Here is an 18989-nt window from a genome sequence, read left to right as displayed (position 1 = left end):
GTTCCTCCTTTTCTGCCTCCTATTAGTAAATAATAAGTAAGCTAGGATAATTTAGATTTCTTTTCTTTTAGGTTAGTTATGGATGTAGGGTATGCATGCTATTCGTACAGTTTATAATGCGGTTCGCCACTTTTTTTTTTAAATTATAAGTGTAATATTCAAGGTCCTAACAGCTCCTTCATCTGAGGGTAGCTGAAACATGACCTTTATTTCCTCTTTACAGTTACATGCTGAATTAATACACACTGATGGATTTTTTTCTTTGTATTTATATTGTAAACTTATTTATATCTATGAGTGAGAATATGTAATATCTTATGAGGAAATATAAACTGTCTATTATTATTATTATTATTATTATTAAAATGTAGGGTAAGCCAAATACTCGCCTTGTAACCACAAACAATATTCCATCCTGCGTTCTTCATCCCCGTGTTCCAAAATGTGAAGGAATATAGGCTTGAAAGGATTCTTGTTATTTTTCTTTAAACACCTCCATATGCAATTTTTGGAAATATTTATGGTGACACTAGCAACTCTAATGCTAGATTGCGGATTAGCATTAAAGTATTCAAGAATTATTTGGTTATTATTATTTTCTCGATTACGATGTAAATGAGAACGTACTCCGCCTACTGAACCAGACTGATCAAACCCGTAGTTTATTCTGGCTATTGTTGAATGGTGGATGTTTTTACCAGGATGTCTCCTATCAAATTCCGCCGCAGCTTCACGAAATGTTCTAACTCCATCGCCAACTAGCCGTACTACTTCAACTCTTTCGTTTAAATTATAATCACCCATAATTGTTCGACAAGCAGTCAAAATGAACTAAATGCATGAAAACTTTGACAAACTGTCAGGAACATTTTTTTTAATAGCATACTTGGGTAAAATTCCCACAAAATAATTTTTAACCAGACACAATCATATCTTTGGAATTTAACAAATAAACTCATAAAAAAACAAACAAATTGAGCCCAAAATAGTATGATAATATGATGGATTGTTGTTTATTGAAGGATATTTCCAACCTTTGTGTTCTCAAGATGCATGCCAATTAGCCAAAAATTTTAAAAATATTCGTATTTGATTAAGAATGTTATTGCGCCTTTTAAAAATTTGACTCTAATTTATTTCAACACCCTGTATACTATCATAACCAAATTTGGTACACTTATGTTTTAAGTGGTCCTGAACAATAATCCACTATCATTTTTCAAAAATAAATATCGCTAATACTACTTCTCGATTTTTTGCACTTCAAACTTGAATACAGTAGGCCATGACCTGCTTTTTCTAAATGTCGAACTTGGCTCATAAGTGCCATTTTTGACCATCTATCCAACAAAAAAAAGTTTTTGAAAATTGGTCAAGAAACAAAAATTTTAGAGGGGTGGCTAACCCTTAAGTGGGACACACTGTATATATACTTATAAATCAATTGGTAAGTATTAACATTAATTTTTACTAAAGTTCATAAATAAAAAAAATAAAAACTAAATAGACAAGAAACCTACCTCATCCCTAAACTTGTCTACTTGTATGTCCGGACTAAACACTCTCAACTTATCGAAAGTATCATTTGACACGAGCGTAAAATTTTTAGGAATTTCAACGGTAAAATTCAGCTTATTCAATTGCTCCTCAATATTTAGTCCTTCCTTGATCTTTGCTAGATCAAATACATTTTTCAGTTGAAAAGTGTTATATACACTCTTATTTTGGAAACAATCGTTAATGAGCCCGCTAAAAGTTATTTTTAATTGGCTTTGATTTTTCATAGTGTCATCCAGCAGTTTCACTACAGTATATTTATCTGGATCTGGATCTCGTAGAGAAACACACACTGCTTTCTCCGTTATCACTCCCGTAACGAGAGTCACTAGGGTCACTGTTGATATTATACAGCCGAAAAGAAACATTATTCCCACGGCGCTGAAAAATAAAATTGAAATATCAATATTATAGCAAAAAATACATTTAAAAAGTAAATATAGGAAAAACTTTCATCAAGGCATTAATTCAAAGTGAAGCCATAAAAAGTTGAACCAAGTTATTTAAAATTGATTCTTGATGTTTGGTAAAGTTTACGTATAACCGCTATGTGGAATATTTATAATCGCTGAATGAATATTTGGTAACTCTCAAAAAATGTCGCTTCAAATGTGCACGAAGGGTTAGTTAAATTTTTATAAACATTTTGGGTGATGAACATTAATTTATTAACTTTAGTAGTGTAGTTGAAAGTTGCTTCTCTAGCATAATATACATTATTATGCCGGCACTCTTATTTTGAAAAAGTACGCATTCTGATATTTTTTGTTCACTAAATAGCAATTTAACGAATGTTCATAAAAAATATAGTAATAAATATAATATATTATATTATATTATATAACCCGTTTTTTTTCCAGAGTTCCGAGATTGGAAATGTCCAAAATCGGAACGACCACGTTGTCCCCCTCTCTTTTCTGAGAAGCGTGCTCTTAACTATCTTTCCGTCGCGCGGTCGTGTTTAGTGTTGGGACAAACCTGCTATTTTCGTATAGCAAATGCTTTTGCTAATGCGAATCAAAAATAGCAGTCGAAAATAGCTGCTATTTAATGGCAGGTGCTATTTGAGTTTTATTCGATAGGTAAACAGATTTACAGCTAGTCCTAGCTGTAAATTTACTACTTGGACTAACCCCAATATTATTAAGTGCTAAAAAACAGGCTTAAAAAAATACGAAAATGTAAGTGTACAAAACCCTTTTAAAAGGACATTTTTGTAGTTCGAATTAATTGAATGTTACTTAAATTTGCGGAATTTGTTTTAAATTTTTGGATATGGCTAATATTCGATTTTTCTATGTGGGTTAGTCCACTCTGCATTTAAAATAGATTGGGATTTTTAATGGGTTACTATAACTTAAGCTATAATAAGTTTTACGTCAAAAACTTTATTACTCGTATTGTCACGGGAATAAATTAAAAAAATAGAAACTTTATTTTTTTATTAAATAGGTAAAGTTTCTTCGTCCTCAATTGGGCCAATTACTTCACCTCCAGTTGCTTGAGCGGATGACCTCAGATTTTTATAAAAATTTCGGTATATAGGAGGGATGAATTTCATTAACTCAAGGAGATCTTTCTTTTTAGCGTCATTAATGGCATTACTATTTGGGTATAAAAGGGGCAGATCCTTAATTTCCTTGGAAACAGATTTCCTTTTATTAAAATCTACTGTGTTAAAATAAACCTCTTCATTATTTGAGTACTTATACTGAATAGTATTGGGAAAATCTTTTCTAAACCTTAACCATTGGATTTTGAGCCTTTTCTGTTTATTATGTTACTTTCAGCATGTCTTATGACTGTATCCCAGTCTTAAGGTATAAAGATATGTGGATGGAATTCCTTTTCTTTTTCTAAGATTCCGAAATCTTGGTCGCATGGTAAATAGGAATGACATAAATAATGGAGATGCAGTAATATAGTTACATATCAATGACATTTTTATATTACGATTCTGACCACCACATTGGTCAGAATACATAATAAGTCCCTTCGATGTAACAAAGTTTTTTATGTAATATAACAAGATCCCACCTCTTGCAGCTCCCTGGAAGTAATACTTTCATCCCATACAAACATGAACGAATTATTGGTTGCCATTTCATGTATATTAAAGCAGTAAGTCCATAACCAAATGCCTGTGGTAAGTACAGGTGTAGGAAAAGTCTTTATTAGATCAAAACATAATATGACTGCTGCGTTTCAACTTTTTGGCAGTTCAGTGTCTTTTCTTAGGGTGTCTCTAGCGCATTGAGCCTTCCTTTGGTGAAGTTCCTTCTCAACTTCTTAGTGCTGCCTCTATCTCGTAACGAAAAGGAATAGGTCGTTTGGTCCACTGTGCAGTAAATAGATTTCAAGTTGACGGATAATATTCTACAATAAAGCCGATTTTGAATTTTTGTGGGTTAGTCCGATATTGCACTCATAGCCTCAAATATTAGTGCCCGCTGTGCCGCTGCAACCAACAAGACACCAGACAATCAGCTGGCGAGGTGCCTGCGTAAAAAAATTCAGTTGCTATTTTAATAGCAGCGATTCTTAAACTCATAGCAGATAGCCCTATTCTTTTAGGTTCCGTTTACTCAAGACCTACCAAAGAAGTAACTCGAGTCCAGATGGTAAATTTCTTTTCCCCTGACAAACCCATGTCGGTAGGAGGCGACCTAAACGCCCAAATTGGGGGTGTAGGTAGGAAACCCGAAGGGTCTTCTCATATCGGAAATGGTAGAAGCACTTCCATTTGATATACCGGGTGACAATTTAAAAACTTGAAATGGCGTATACTAGGAACGAAAAACTTAATCAAAAAACGCTGAAAAGAGTTTCTATAGAACGAAGGGGGAACAAAAACAAGCATATTATTTTATTCTTATCTGCAACCACTTGGACTGAGTGAGATACGTTCCTAATATCTTATATAGGAAGAGGATTGAGTGATACATTATGTTAAAATTCCTGAAAAATGCCTTCCAATGATACTAGAGAAGGCTACATTGCAGGAAATGATTCTTTGTTAAACACTATTTTAAAATTTTTATTATTATTTAATTAAATGATAAAAAATGATTTCCGTTATTTCGAAGACAATAATAAAGCCTACTTTTAAATTCTTCAAGTACATTTATAAATGTTTCTGTGAATATAGCACGGTATTCTTGAACTCTTCTATGCTGGAGTTGCGTTAGTGACTCAGGTTGCGTTTTAAAAACCACAGTTTTTAGGTGACCCGACAAAAAAAACCAAGAGGTGTTAGATCCGGTGATTTATGTGGCTATTCAATAAGGCCTCTTTATTAAATTCACTAGTTTACATAATGATCATCCAATCATTGCCTAACAGGAATTATCCTGTTGGAATTGTACCTAGTAAACGTTCTTCTAAAGGTAGTTTTCCGTGTGTCTCTCTAATTTTCTAATTTTCGGACTATTAGTGGTTTCATAGACCTCTGTAGCATTTCAGCGATGATATCATCTCGCAATATACCAGACATTAAATTTCTGGGGATACTGGGTATGCCTTTCTCTAAATCTATCTGTGTGGGTTCTCGTCATTCCAGTAACGAGTTTTGCTTATTAACATGCGCATTTAAATAAAAGTTACACTCATCACAAAGGTACTAGTCGAGGTTCTGCCGTACCTAAATATGTTATTATTTTACAAAACTAGATTCTTTTGTCTGGGTCGTCGTCACCAAATTCTTGTAGTATTTGGAGTTTATGGAGAGTAAATTCTGTCATAATAAAATTAATAGCAGCGATTCTTAAACTCATAGCAGATAGCAGTTGCTACTGAACCAAAGGCAGTGAAAAAATAGCAGACTGCTAAATAGCAACCCAACACTAGTCGTGTTAGTGTCGTTCTGGCTAGCATAGGAAAAGGTTTGATGTGCGTTTTTGCAAATTTTTCGCATTTAGTGTGCTAATTACTGATTTTTTTTTAAGTTCACAATATGGCGTTAAAAAAGTAAATATAATTTTTATAGTTTTGATAATTAAATTGCTCTGCTACAAAGAATTTATTGTAAGTGATATAATTCAAGATATTTTATATACCCAATACGAATATTATTAAAAGTTACTTAATGATTTGATCATTTTAGGTTGTTCCTATATTGGAACACTGGGAACAAGCGGGAACATAATTTTTTATTTTTATTATAGGTATTACACGACCCAAGAACTAATTGATTTAGCTGAAGATGAGCAGTTTTGAGCTGCAGATATTTTTATCACACCTCCAAACGATGGAAGGGATTCTGAAGAGGATTCTGATGATGATGAAGTTCCTTCAGCTAATGTAAATCACCTTAGTGGTCGTCAAATGCAGTCAGAAGCTTGTGCTAAAATAAAGAACATATTGGAGATAATGATCAGGATAAAAATATTGAGGAAATCTTCGCAACTCCGAAAGAGCCTGGCGCAAACGTCGACATATTTCCAGATGCTGTTGCGTGCTTTGAATCATTTTTTGATATTGAAATATGTAATTATTTAGTAGAAATGTTTAATTTGTATGCTAGACAAAAAGGCAGTCATAATTTTAGTACTGATGCAGAAGAACTAAAATACTTTATTAGTATTTTATATTTATCCGGGCATTTACAAGTTCCAAGATGGCGTATGCTTTGGGAGGCGGATACTGATACATACAATCCATTAGTAGCCAACGCAATGCAAAGAAATCGGTTTGAATTGTTAAAAAAATTTGCGCATTGTGCTGATAATAATGATTTAGAACAAGACAATAAATTTGCGAAGTTGCAACCACTTTTCAACATGTTGAATGACCGATTTTTGTCTTATGCTCTGCTTAACGAAAAACTGTCTATTGATGAAAGTATGGTACCAGGAAGGCATGGAGCGAAGCAGTATATAAAAGATAAACCTATTAGGTACGGCTATAAAATATGGTCCTTGTGTGAAAAATCTCGGTACCTAATACAATTTAATCCCTATCAAGGTAAACAAGCAAAAGCCATGTAGCGCCTCATGGACCTAGGATTGGGAGGATCCCATTTAAAATTTATGGCGATAGATCCTTCTAGAGATTTTCCTCCCTAAAATGAGTCAATTCGCTCCAGAAGATCGGAGTAGGATATACAGGTACAATCAACGGGAATAGATTAGAGAATTGTCCTTTGAGCAATAAAATGCAAAAAAAAGGGTACAAGAGACAGCTTTGATTATTATACAGACGCTAATTCTCAAATAACAAATACCTCATGGAATGATAACCGTCCTGTTCTAATTGTAAGTAGTTGCGATCCGGTGAATCCTGTTGGTCAAGTTAGTCGGTGGATTTCCAGTGAGAAAAAAAAATGTCTGGTTCCTCAGCCTTTTGTAGTCGGGCAATACAATAAATATATGGGTGGAGTGGACCGAATGGATCAAAATATACATAACTATAGAATTGAAGTTCGTTCCAAAAAATGGTGGTGGAGCCTTTTCGCATTTTGCCTGAACTCGTGCATACATAACGCCTGGCAGTATTACAGACTTCAACCAAACGCGAAAAAGTGGATTTGTTAAAGTTTCGAGGAAAGGTGGTGCAGGTAAATTTAAGAAAATATGGAAGGCCTATGTCAACTGGAGGACGCCCTAAAACATCAAAGCCGTTAGAGGCTCGGAACCATAATCAAATTATCATGTGTCCACTTAATAATTATTTTATTTTTAAATTTTTTTTATTTATTAATTTTTTAAATTAAACTTGACTTTTGTTCATAAAAATTAAAGTTGGTTTTAATGCACCCATGTGTTCCCAGTGTTCCAAAAATGGAACATCAATTTAAAAAAATTTTAAAAAAATATTTAGAAACAAAAAAACAAATTTTCACAGAAAAATATAATTAGTTAATTTGATTTTTTTCTAAAAATACAATTTTCAAAAGTTTTGCATACTCATGCAACTCGAGCATAACAGGTAATTTTAATTTATTTAAACTTAGGAAAAAACGGGTTAAATAGAATTATATGTAACTTATTAATTATTATACCTATTATAATGGAATTACTAATACACAGACTTAGGCAAATATGATATTCGCATATCATATATTGATATTGAATACCGAGCGCCCATTTAAAAAATGACATAACGAAAGTCGCATTATTTAGGTCCACCCTATATGTGGCCGGCGGATTGGCCTCCTTTTTCCGGTAATGGGATTGATCCCGTGTATTGATTAAATAAATAAATAAATAAAAGTTATTTGTAGGTATATTAAAAATGTCAGAGATATGAACAAAATATGTCGCCAAAAAAATATTAATACCTATGAAAAAGAACGCAATATTACTTACCATATTAAAAATCTACTTCCAGCTCCTTTGTTGCAACAATTATCGCTGTACCCATCCGGCCTCTTGCCGCAAATGCCACAAATCAGCCCCAAAACGATGCACACGGTCACTAACAGCAAAATGCAGCACACCGTCAAACCGGCATAGTAAATATACTTTCCGTATTCGGTGGTATAATAATTCGTATTGTCAATTATTGGGGAGAAATTTATATTGATGCTATCTTTCACAGCAGATATTTGGTCGGTGACGGTTTTAAGGTTGTAGTCGATTGTTTCTCCTAAAATATTTAATAAATTAGTTTATGGATAAGTATAAACTTATTCAGTTAATGACTACACATATCTAATAACATAGTTTCAGGAAATTATATTAAAAAGTTTAATTACAGTGAGTGTCACGATTCAAACATTATTTTTTGAGTTAAGAATAATCTTGGATGACCGATCACTTTGCTGCATTTTGACCGGCAAACATTCGATTTGGTTAGTTTTACTTGTACAAGTTGCAGAGAGAAGGCATAATTTCTAAACGATAGTCCACGAATCATAGAAGGCAAAAGGGTTTATGAGTTTATAACTGAGTAAAAAATTTTTTTTCCATTGCATTCCTTATTTTCCTCATCTTATTATTTTATAGTGTGAGCACGTGTGAAAATTTACCATTATGACAATTTTTGAGATAAAAAAAAATTAAGGTTACCATTTAGACCTATTGTTATTCCCTCGGTTATTCCGTAGGTACCCTTAAATCATTTCTTGGCTAATAATAACAAAAATATTTAAACGAGTTAAATATTATAAGAGAAAATAATATTCAAAAAAAACTTACCAGCTTCGTTAATTTTTTCCCGGGCAGTATCTAATCCATCACTCACCGATTTGTTAATACTTTCGGTTAATTGATCCAAACTTTTTTTTCCCTCTTCTACGTCCTTCTGAATGCTCTCTATATCCAGTTGATCAAAACTGTTTATTGTATCAGTTACGTCGGGGACCTAATAATAAAATTTTAATTAGGAAATCAAATAATTTAAATGATTCCATTGGTAAAATATTTTACGTAAAACTTATAGATACTACTATAGTAAGTCACCAGTCCATGAGGCGTTGTGTGTTGTTGAAGAGCGCCGGACATTTTCACATTTTATGATTTTGTTTTATTTATCAATTGTTTGGTTTTAAATTATTTTATTAAATTGAAAATAAATACAATAACGGTAAGATATATGAGAATAGTGCAAGATACAAAAAAGCTTAACAAAAGAACATATTAAATTTCATGACCAAAATTTATAAGGGATGGCTTCAGAAAACTTTTGAAAAATAAAATTGTAGCCAATTCATGAAAATGTCACACATTATTATAGAAATTGAACACGGATATAATGACGGCATTTTGATGAGTACTATCACTCCGTGAAATATATGTATGACATTAATTCAAACGCATCTCCAAATGCCAAATATGCAAAGAAATACAAAAATGTAATTATTGAATGTTTTTTGTCTTGATATTATACCGTATTTCCCGTTTATTAAGTGCAAACACTATTTTCGATTATTTTAAATCCAAAATTACGAGTTGCATTGTCCCCAATATGTCTTGAAATTGAAAAAATACTCGGAAACTTCTTCCCAAGTTGGCTTCTTCCCTTTATCTCATTATCCAGGTTAGGACTATCTGTATATCAAGAACTTCCTTTTGGTCTCTTAGAAGATCCCCATGTTACCAAGGATTATCGACGACAGTACTTTGGACAGACTCTTTTTAATAGATCATCTCCATGTCCATTGAGTCTCCCTGCCCGATGTTTACTGTTAAAATTAAACTCCTGTAGCCTCTTTATCCATCTTGTCACTTTAGATTTTCAGACTAAAGGAGCGATTTTAAAGCTGCATGGTCCGTTTACAACAAGAACTTCCTCCCACGGAGGTCCTTGTAGATGTGCACCATCGCTTTTACAACCGCTAGCAACTCTCAACGAATGACGCAATAACTGGCTTGGATAGCGTCTTACGCCAATGAATTTTTCTTCTTGGATTTGGGATACTTACTTATTGTTACACTTATAGTAAGTTTTTTTGTCTTAATATTGTGGCGTTTTTCCCGTTCGTTAGGTGTGAAGTAGACAATTTTTTAATTGTTTTAACCGAAAATAATCAACTAATTTATTTACACACTTCACTACGAGAACACGATCACTCAGGACTACTAGAGATATTCATTTTTACTCTATTTAAATCTTGCGTGATTATTCCAAACTGTACTTCAATAATAAAATAAAATCTTAAGAAATAAATTTTTTAGCCCTCACAAAATTCAACACATTAAAAAAATATTCAGTGAATTAAGAAAATTATTTTGGCATCATTAGAACAGGAATCTTGACTAACACCACTTACCCTAGGAAAGTATCTATCAAGGTACTGCATGTAAAAAAGGTAATAATACAATTAGAGGGTATACGGACTTAACATGATTAAATATAAAAAAACAACGAATATTTACCTTATTAAAATCTATACTGGTCTGTAATTTTGTAATTTCCTGTGAAAATTCATCACAAAAACGGAAGCTGCATTGGGTTAAAGTAGTGGTCAGATCCCACTTGACTTTTCTAACAGCTAAAAAAATAAATAAATCATAACCTAAGATTCTACGAATTTATATATGACAAATCATTTTCCTTACGCAATAGTTACTTACCATCATTGAGTTGTGAAGCATAAACTCTTATCTGGTTTGTATTATTCTTGAGAGAAAAGAGCATAACTTTAATATTTTGAAGATTTTGTGAAAATGTCTGAATCTCTGATATGTTTGTGGCATTTGCGAATCCTATTAGTTGTTCTACTGCAATTGTTGAACTGTCTGAAAACAAATACATTTCATTGAAAAGGATACATTTTCATTAAATTGTTTTAAAAAAAAACCACAGTATCAAATACAAAGGATTTTATAACTTCAGTTTATATAAAATCAATTTATTTGGAAATCCCATTGATATATCTTCTCTCTTGCCCTCATGGAGTTCTTATGGGAAGTACTTAGAAGGAGTAATCGGGCATGCAAGTGAGATACCTCATTTTAAAGGCAATTAAAAATACTTTTTAAAAATGAGAAAATCCAATATGGCGCCCATAAGAAAAAATAAAGTTGATGATGATCGAAAAAAAAAAACGAAACGTCGGATTATTTTTTTTTTTGCGTCATGTTTGTTGGACATAAAAAGTGACAATGAAAAACTGTTTTTAGTTTTTCGATATCTCTTTAAATAAAGTCGGTAGAAGGTAAAAACGATTTTGACAATTTTCGATTTTTTTCGGATAACTCTGGAGTAGTAACCGGAATTTTAAAATTTTTTGAACGTCATTTTATTAAGCTCCAAATCACAGAATAAACGATCTCACAGAAGCGAAGGCTAGCCCTTTTTACCGAACTGGTTTTTCGTTCAGGCTCCTCCCATTTACCCCCATTCTAACGGGTACATCTGTCGTCGCCCACGTGGGGTATCGGGTCATAATTAGTGTATTAGTACGAGCGTTAGTGTATATATTTGCGATATTTTGTAATTTGCCGTTTTTTATTTTATTTTTGTTAAGTAGGTATTACACATTACCTTGTTTTGGAGTTTAACTCTGTGCTCTGTGACTTTGTTTTTTCTTTCATTTGTGTTGTGCTAAAAACTTAAAAAAAAACACTAAAATGCCAACTTTTTGTTTGTATAGGGGTTGTTTTGCCAAAAGCGTCGCTGGAAAAAGTTTATTTTCGTTTCCTAGGGATATTAGAAGGTGAGCAATAACAATAATAAAAGAAAGTAGGTATAGAAAAGTTACATTATTATGTATTATTCATTATTATTATGGTTGTTTAAAAGCTTTGAAAAGTTCAGAATATTCCCTAATTAATTTGTCGTGCCATGCAAATAAATACAGAATAAACATTATTTAATTTAATAAACATATATGTATATACCTAAACCATATGTACATACGTGCAGGTACATAACATTGTACATAGATAAAAATATTAAGGTTGATTTAGGTATAGAGTATTTTTATGTGATAAAGAATAATGACTTTAATTTTCAATCATCTGTCTTTTTATGGACTGGTTTATCCATGCAAGTGCATAATATAGTAGTAGTAAAACCCTTAAAAATCTTATATTTTGTTCCAGACTATCATAATGGACGGCGACTATACCACGTATAATACCTTTATAAAATATGGACGTATGTGTGGTACCTACATATGTATATAATAATACATACATATATCTTTTTATATATAAATATATAAAAGCCGATGATACCTACTCTTAAATGTGTTGTGTTTTAAACATTAACATCACACAAGTAGCAGACTTTTTCTCAGTTAGTGCCTTACTAAACGCAAATATTATTTACCATTATCATAAAACAACTAACACAAAAATTCAATTCCAAAACAAATTAAAAGTATACTAACCTACACCTCTATCGTGTATCAAAACTGTCAAATAACAGTTTTTATAAAAATAATAATTATTATAATTATTCTAAAAAGCAAGGACCAATATAAGCCTTAACAAAAAAAATCCTATTTGAAATGTAACTAAATTTTGTAGTTTGCTCCCGTATTATATGAATATTACCATTATGATTTTAAAAATAAACGCACTTCGTTCGGTGTATGCATTTACTACAACTTTACGAGATATCTCAGTGTATTTGTGCCGGGTGCATCTGTCAGTTGGGCTTATAAAAAACTGGTTCACGGATATCAAAGGAGCCGACGCAAGCCTTCGCTTCTGTAAGATCGTTTATTCTGTGCTCCAAATTGCGCAACTTTGCCTCCATTTAACCGACCCTGTAACTCTTATGGTTTCCGAGATCCCAATGGTCACCCTGTACATGATATCTATTTGATTAATTTATGATTTTTCGGGGAAAAACACAAAAATTAGAATTGAATAGGTGGTTAAGGTCACTATTTAGGTACGTAAGTTTTAAAGGCCTTTTAAAATAGAAAGAAAGCTTATGATGCAATACATTAACCCTTACGCTACCCGATGTCACAATTGTGACTTCCATATTTACTAGTGTTATAAGGATCAAAAAATGTTTAATCTGGGTAGAGAATTGTGCGACATAATTGTGAATAGTGCCTTTTATGTGTGCATGCGCAAATCGTTTATTTTGCCAGGAGTGCATTCTTGTCATAACCTGAAAAGTTTCAGATTATTTTCAACAATGGCTCAAGCAGGTAAGTTATTATTTATTTATAGAATTTTGGGGAAAAAAGAAGTGCTTAATATTAAATAGGCATAATAAACTTCAATTAAGTGTATTGTTTTTAGAGATTGAAAATATCTTTAAAATTGTTGATTCCAAGAATGGTTTTGTTATGCATATCACAATTGTGAGCCACGGGAGTTAACGTGGTTTGGTTTTAATTAAGTTGGATACAATTAATTCTGTGTTACAGGAAGAAATTGATTTGGACCATCTAAGGGATGACGAGGAGGCATTGTTCCAACTTCTAGACGAAGTTGGGTCGGATTTAGAGTCCGAGGATGAAGAAGATGAGTTTGAAATTCACGAAAAGATCCCAATTGTAGCACCAAATGAAGCTGTTAGCTCTTCAGATTCAGAAGATGATTTACCCAAAATCATACATTTCCAGACTCTCCAGTGGAAGCATGGAAACTTTAAAAGCAAGGATGTTCCTGTAAAAGAGGACTATACTCCATCCATCGTAAAAACTCATCATCACTCAAATTTCACTTCCCAGTATTTCTTGCAACAAAATGCAAAAGAAAACAAATTTACCTCTCAAGAAATAAAGAAATTTTTCGGAATGAATGCTTTGATGAGATGTATTCATCTTCCAAGGATACATACAGTATCGGACAAAATTAGAGAGACTTCTCTATTTGCCAACTCCAATTTTTTGTACTTGAAATGATATTAATATTTGTTAAGCAGTGTATACCGGAGTTGACAAGAATTCTATTATCAACAATTCATTTTTGTAGCTCATGTTTACATTTATTTAAAGAATGTTTTTAACATTGATAAAAAATTACTGCGACAAAATTAAAGAGACTCATTTTGTATTTAGTTTCGCTGAAGTCGCGATTAGTTTAATTTCTGTTTATTAGTTTGAGAATATCATTAGCAATGCCTCGTGGTAAACATTATTCCATAGACCTAAAAGAAAAAATTATAGAAGCCTATAACTCAGGTCGCTTACAAATATTAATAAAAGAGCAATTCAACGTCAGTAAACAAATGGTTTCCAGAACAATAAAAAATTATCAGCTCCGTGGAAGAGTGACAAACCTTAAAAGAGGTGGCCGCAAGAGAAAAACCTCAGTACTGCTGGACAGGAGAATTAAACGACTAAGTCAGAATAATCCGCGTCTATCTTCAACACAGATTTTGGCTGAATTGGAGGCGCCTGGGGTTTCATCCAGGACTGTGCAGCGGCGATTAGTGGAGGCGGGGCTTCCTGGAAGGAGACCAGCAAAAAAAACCCCATCTATCAAAAAAAAATGTAGCTGCTAGAATGTTATTTGCAACACGTCACCGTTACTGGACAGCTAAGGACTAGAATAAGGTTTTGTTTAGTGACGAGTCTAAATATAATATTTTTGGAAGTGATGGAGCGCAGTTCGTACATCGCCCAGCAAACAAAAGGCTTGATCCAAAATATGTTACTGGTACTGTGAAGCACGGAGGTGGCAATTTAATAGTTTGGGGTTGTTTTTCGGGTTATGGAATGGGTCCTATCCACAAAATTGAGGGCACTATGGATAGATTTATGTATCGGACTATACTGGAAGATGTAATGTTGCCTTACGCCGAATGGGAAATGCCGCTAAGATTCACGTTCCAACACGATAACGACCCCAAACATACGGGCAAACTTGTGAAGGAATGGTTTTTGGCTAACAAAATTCAAGTTTTAAAATAGCCACCGCAATCGCCGGACTTGAACCCAATTGAAAATCTTTGGGAGATTATAGAGAAAAAGATTCGCACTAAAAACATCGGGAATCGTGCTCAATTATTTGAAGAAATCGAGAATGCCTGGAAATCAATGGATCCGGCTGTAATTTCGAATCTCATGGGATCGATGCCGAATAGATGTGAAAAAGTTATCCAGAATAAAGGGTACTGGACAAAGTATTAGGTTAGTTTGATTAGTGTAGGGTACAAATGTACTTTAAGGATAAGTCTCTCTAATTTTGTCGCACAGAATTTTTTGCATTTTTTTATTTTTCCTAATAAATCTTGAGAAATGTTTTTTTTTTTAAATTTATTTTAGTGCCTTTTTAAACTACTTCAAAACATAACATCCTTCAGCACAAAAAAAAATTAATCATTTTTATCTTACATAAAAGAAGTAGTCGAGTCTCTCTAATTTTGTCCGATACTGTATGTATTGGAATGGAAAATATAAGTTCCCATTAATTGATGGGGTCATGCCCGACAAAGGTTTTACATGATACGTGTAAATTTACATGTCGTTGACAATCTTAGCGTATCAGAAGAGGAACAAAAAAAGAATAGATTGTGGAGACTACAGCCGGTAATTGATTTGGTTCGCAATAGATAGCCATTGAAAGAAAAGAAAAGACAGTTTTTTCTATTGACGAACAAATGATTCCTTTTTTGGGAAGATGTCCAGTTCGACAATTTGTTAAAAATAAATCAAAACCAATGAAAAATTTCGTTCTTACGACATCCGACGGACTGATTTTGAAATTTACCAGGGCAATACTACCCCACTAAAAGATAGGGATTTAGGCTTGCGACCCTGAATAATATTGCGTCTAGCAGAAACATTACCTCAAAATAGTTACCTGTATTTTGACAGATACTTTTCAACTATTGCTTTGATGAACAAATTGACGAGATTGAATATAGATGTCCAACAGAGTGAAAGGGTTTGATTTTAAAAAAGACAGTTTAATGAATAGGGGAGAGTCAGAAGAAGTTGTTAGAACCGATAATAAGCTTTACATTACAAAGTGGAAAGATATTAAATCTGTTTTAATGATATCCACAGCTTTTGGAAGACAGCCGGAAACTGAGATGCAAAGATAGAATGAAACAGAAAAAAACGTGCAGGCATAGCATGCCCAGCTGTTGTTAAATCATACAACGAAAACATGGGTGGTGTAGATGATTGCGACCAAATGATGGAATACTATCGATCTTTCTTTCGAACCCGGAAATGGACTCTTAAGGCCATCCTACATCCAACAGCTGGATGGAGTATCGAAGGGATTGTTATAGTCAAAACCTTCGAAGCAAAGATATTATGGATCTTTTGGAATTTAGACTTAATCTTGGGGAATATCTGATTGCCGGTACTAAGAAGCGTGTATTGGAGAAAACAGAATGCCAAGAAAATATAGAGGAAGAGACTAGCGTCGAAGAAAATGAAATAAAAAAAGAGAAGAATGCCTTCCAGTTTGCCCTGTGCAGACAAACGCTTTGATTGTTTTGAACACTAGCCAAAAAATGAAGAACCCAGTTAAATGCAGGTTAGAAGGGTGCCAAAGTCGGTCCAGAATGCGTTGCCTAAAATGTAATGTTTTTCTTCGTTTAACCAAAGATAAAAACTGTTTTATTTCATTCCATACAAAATAATAAATTTTGTTTCACAATTGTGCTTTTCTAATGTTAGCTCCCTAGACACACAATTGTGTACTCCCTAAATCCCTTCCTTAACCCTTTCAAATATTTTTTAAAATAATTTTCCGTACCTTTTGACCCAACTTTATCGGCGTAAAATAAATATAAACTCCAAACTCAAGTATCTGTAAGGATTAACATTAAATTAAACTTACTATCCATAACTTGAATGAATTTTTGATAAAAATCTTGATAGTTGTCGTGTAAAAGGTGGGTAATTTCTGCATTGGTAGTGTCCATAAATGTGTTGGTATCTTTGAGGCCAACGCGCATGCTTGAAGGAAATTCGCCGAGACCATCGTAGATTTGCTGGTTGCTGCCAAAGGCACAGACTATACAGAATCTAAAATTTAAAAAAAACTAGGTGTTACTAACTTAATATTATAAATGTTTTACAGTATTTCTACATAAATGTTAGTAGTTGCTCACATTTCATTAAAAAAAATTATACATTTAGTAATGCTCTTTGACTAATTAATTAAATAGGTTTCTTTATATAATTATGAAATATATATCTAACTATTTGAAGAAGTTTCAATTTTTATGCATACTCAGCAAAAACATTTTAACGACTCAATGTATACCCTGCTGATTTATTAGAGGTAAAGTTGTCTTGTTACGAAAAGTTTTACAATCATATTTATAAGTAAAATTTGAAGAAAATTATCGTCCATTAATTAACTATAACTATTAAGTCTCTATAATATGAACAGTATTCAATGAGTTACCTATTTTATTGGGTATTACGTCACTTATATCAAAAATCAATTTAGAAATTACAATCTCACACTATTGGTACGATGGTATTATACAGTGTGGTGACTTTGGAATAAATTCAGTTAAAACTAATCAAAATTTATCTCGCAAAATTCCTGAGACCCGTCGATTTTTGTTTATTTTTTTTCACATTTCAAGATAGTTTTTGTATTTTTTCACCTACAGGGGGGTCCAAATTAACCCCAACTTTTTTTTTTCAAATGGAAAGCCACTTTTTTTAAACTCTCATTGAAAAGAGCCCTTTGTCTTGATTAAATTGCCCTATTTACTTTTGTGATTATCTAAAGGAGAAATACAAAAAAAAAAACATTAAATTATTAAAAGTTGCGTTTAATGTATAAGATGCTCAAAATGAGCACCATTTACTTGTTGGCAAAGCCCAAGACGATAATAAAATAAGTTTCTGATATTTTCTAACACTTCTGGAGATATTTGTCGAATTTCTTGCCTAATATGTTCTTTGAGTTCATCTAGGTTTCCTGGTTTGCTCATATAAATTTGACTTTTCAAATGCCCCCACAGAAAAAAATCAAGTGGGGTGAGATCGGGAGAACGTGCCGGCCACTCGATTGCACCCCTTCTACCAATCCATCTGTTTGGAAAATTGTCATCTAAATACTGGCGTACATTACGGGCATAATGTGGGAGAGCACCATCTTGTTGCATCCAGATTCTTTCATCATACAAATCTGGATCGAACTGACTCGGAAATATTTTATTTATTTATTTTATTTTTATTTAAAGCAGTACAGCCCAACAGTATATCCATTTAATGGGCAATATAAATTACATACCTATATATATGTCACTATAAATGTTCAAAATATAAAGATAAACTAAGTCTAAATAGCTTATAAGTACCTAAAAAATTATTTTAAGAGAAAAAAAGAAAAAAAAAACAAGAATTTCAGAGAGAGAGGAAAGAGAAAAAAAAACAAAAATATCAGTTCAACCCGAAATATAAATCAGCTAAGCATACTAAATAGAGTACCATAACAAATGCGATACGTAAACTTTAGAATACCAAGTCGCGAATATAAGTTCATTAAGAAGTAGTAAACAACTCTGTAAAAACTTTAATTAAATTATTACGTGAGCAAACAAATAGATCACAGAATGGCGTTATTTTGTTTGAATTGTCTGACATTACGTATAAGGGTGAACTTAACATTACATTTGTCCTGGCCCCTGGGCAATAAAATAAGTTTGTGTTTCTTGAGTTGAGACGCGGCACAGAAAAATTTAGATTCTCTAGTAGCTCAGGACAATCAACTTTCCCATACAATATCCTATGCACCAACAAGACCGACGATCTATTTCTTCTAATTTCAAGAGGTTCCACGGAAAAGCGAGTTAGGAGAGTTTCGTAAGAGATTCCCTGAGGAGGATAAAATCCGTCAGCCTTAAAGCAAAGATACTTTAAAAATTTTCTCTGTATTTTTTCGATAGAATATTTATGAACCTGGTAGTAAGGGTTCCACACTATAGAAGCATATTCCAATTTAGAACGTAAAAGAGCAAAATATAAGTTTTTTAAGGCTTCTATGTTACTGAAACCCCGACAGTTTCGCACAATAAATCCAAAGACTCTACTAGCACTGTTTGATATATTATCTATCTGGTTCACAATGGTAAGCTTATTATCAAACACCACACCC

The 18989-nt window shown here is 32.9% G+C and overlaps 1 protein-coding gene across 4 annotated transcripts in view; it reads right to left on the bottom strand.

Moving 5' to 3' along the window:
- The window catches only part of LOC126743982 (prominin-like protein), a 126093-nt gene that overhangs the window by 60054 nt on the left and 47050 nt on the right, over positions 1 to 18989 (bottom strand). For all 4 annotated transcript variants that reach the window (XM_050451291.1, XM_050451298.1, XM_050451306.1 and 1 more), the window contains 6 exons: positions 16710 to 16897; positions 10572 to 10736; positions 10374 to 10489; positions 8694 to 8859; positions 7863 to 8142; positions 1521 to 1938 (listed from right to left, as the gene is read on the bottom strand). In XM_050451291.1, coding sequence (XP_050307248.1) covers positions 1521 to 1938; positions 7863 to 8142; positions 8694 to 8859; positions 10374 to 10489; positions 10572 to 10736; positions 16710 to 16897 — 1333 coding nt within the window. The remainder of the gene's footprint in view (positions 1 to 1520; positions 1939 to 7862; positions 8143 to 8693; positions 8860 to 10373; positions 10490 to 10571; positions 10737 to 16709; positions 16898 to 18989) is intronic.

This window comes from Anthonomus grandis, chromosome 1 (assembly GCF_022605725.1).
Source record: "Anthonomus grandis grandis chromosome 1, icAntGran1.3, whole genome shotgun sequence".
Taxonomy (NCBI): domain Eukaryota; kingdom Metazoa; phylum Arthropoda; class Insecta; order Coleoptera; family Curculionidae; genus Anthonomus; species Anthonomus grandis.
Note: the sequence above shows the minus strand (reverse complement) of the source record. Positions and strands in the feature narration are given on the sequence as shown.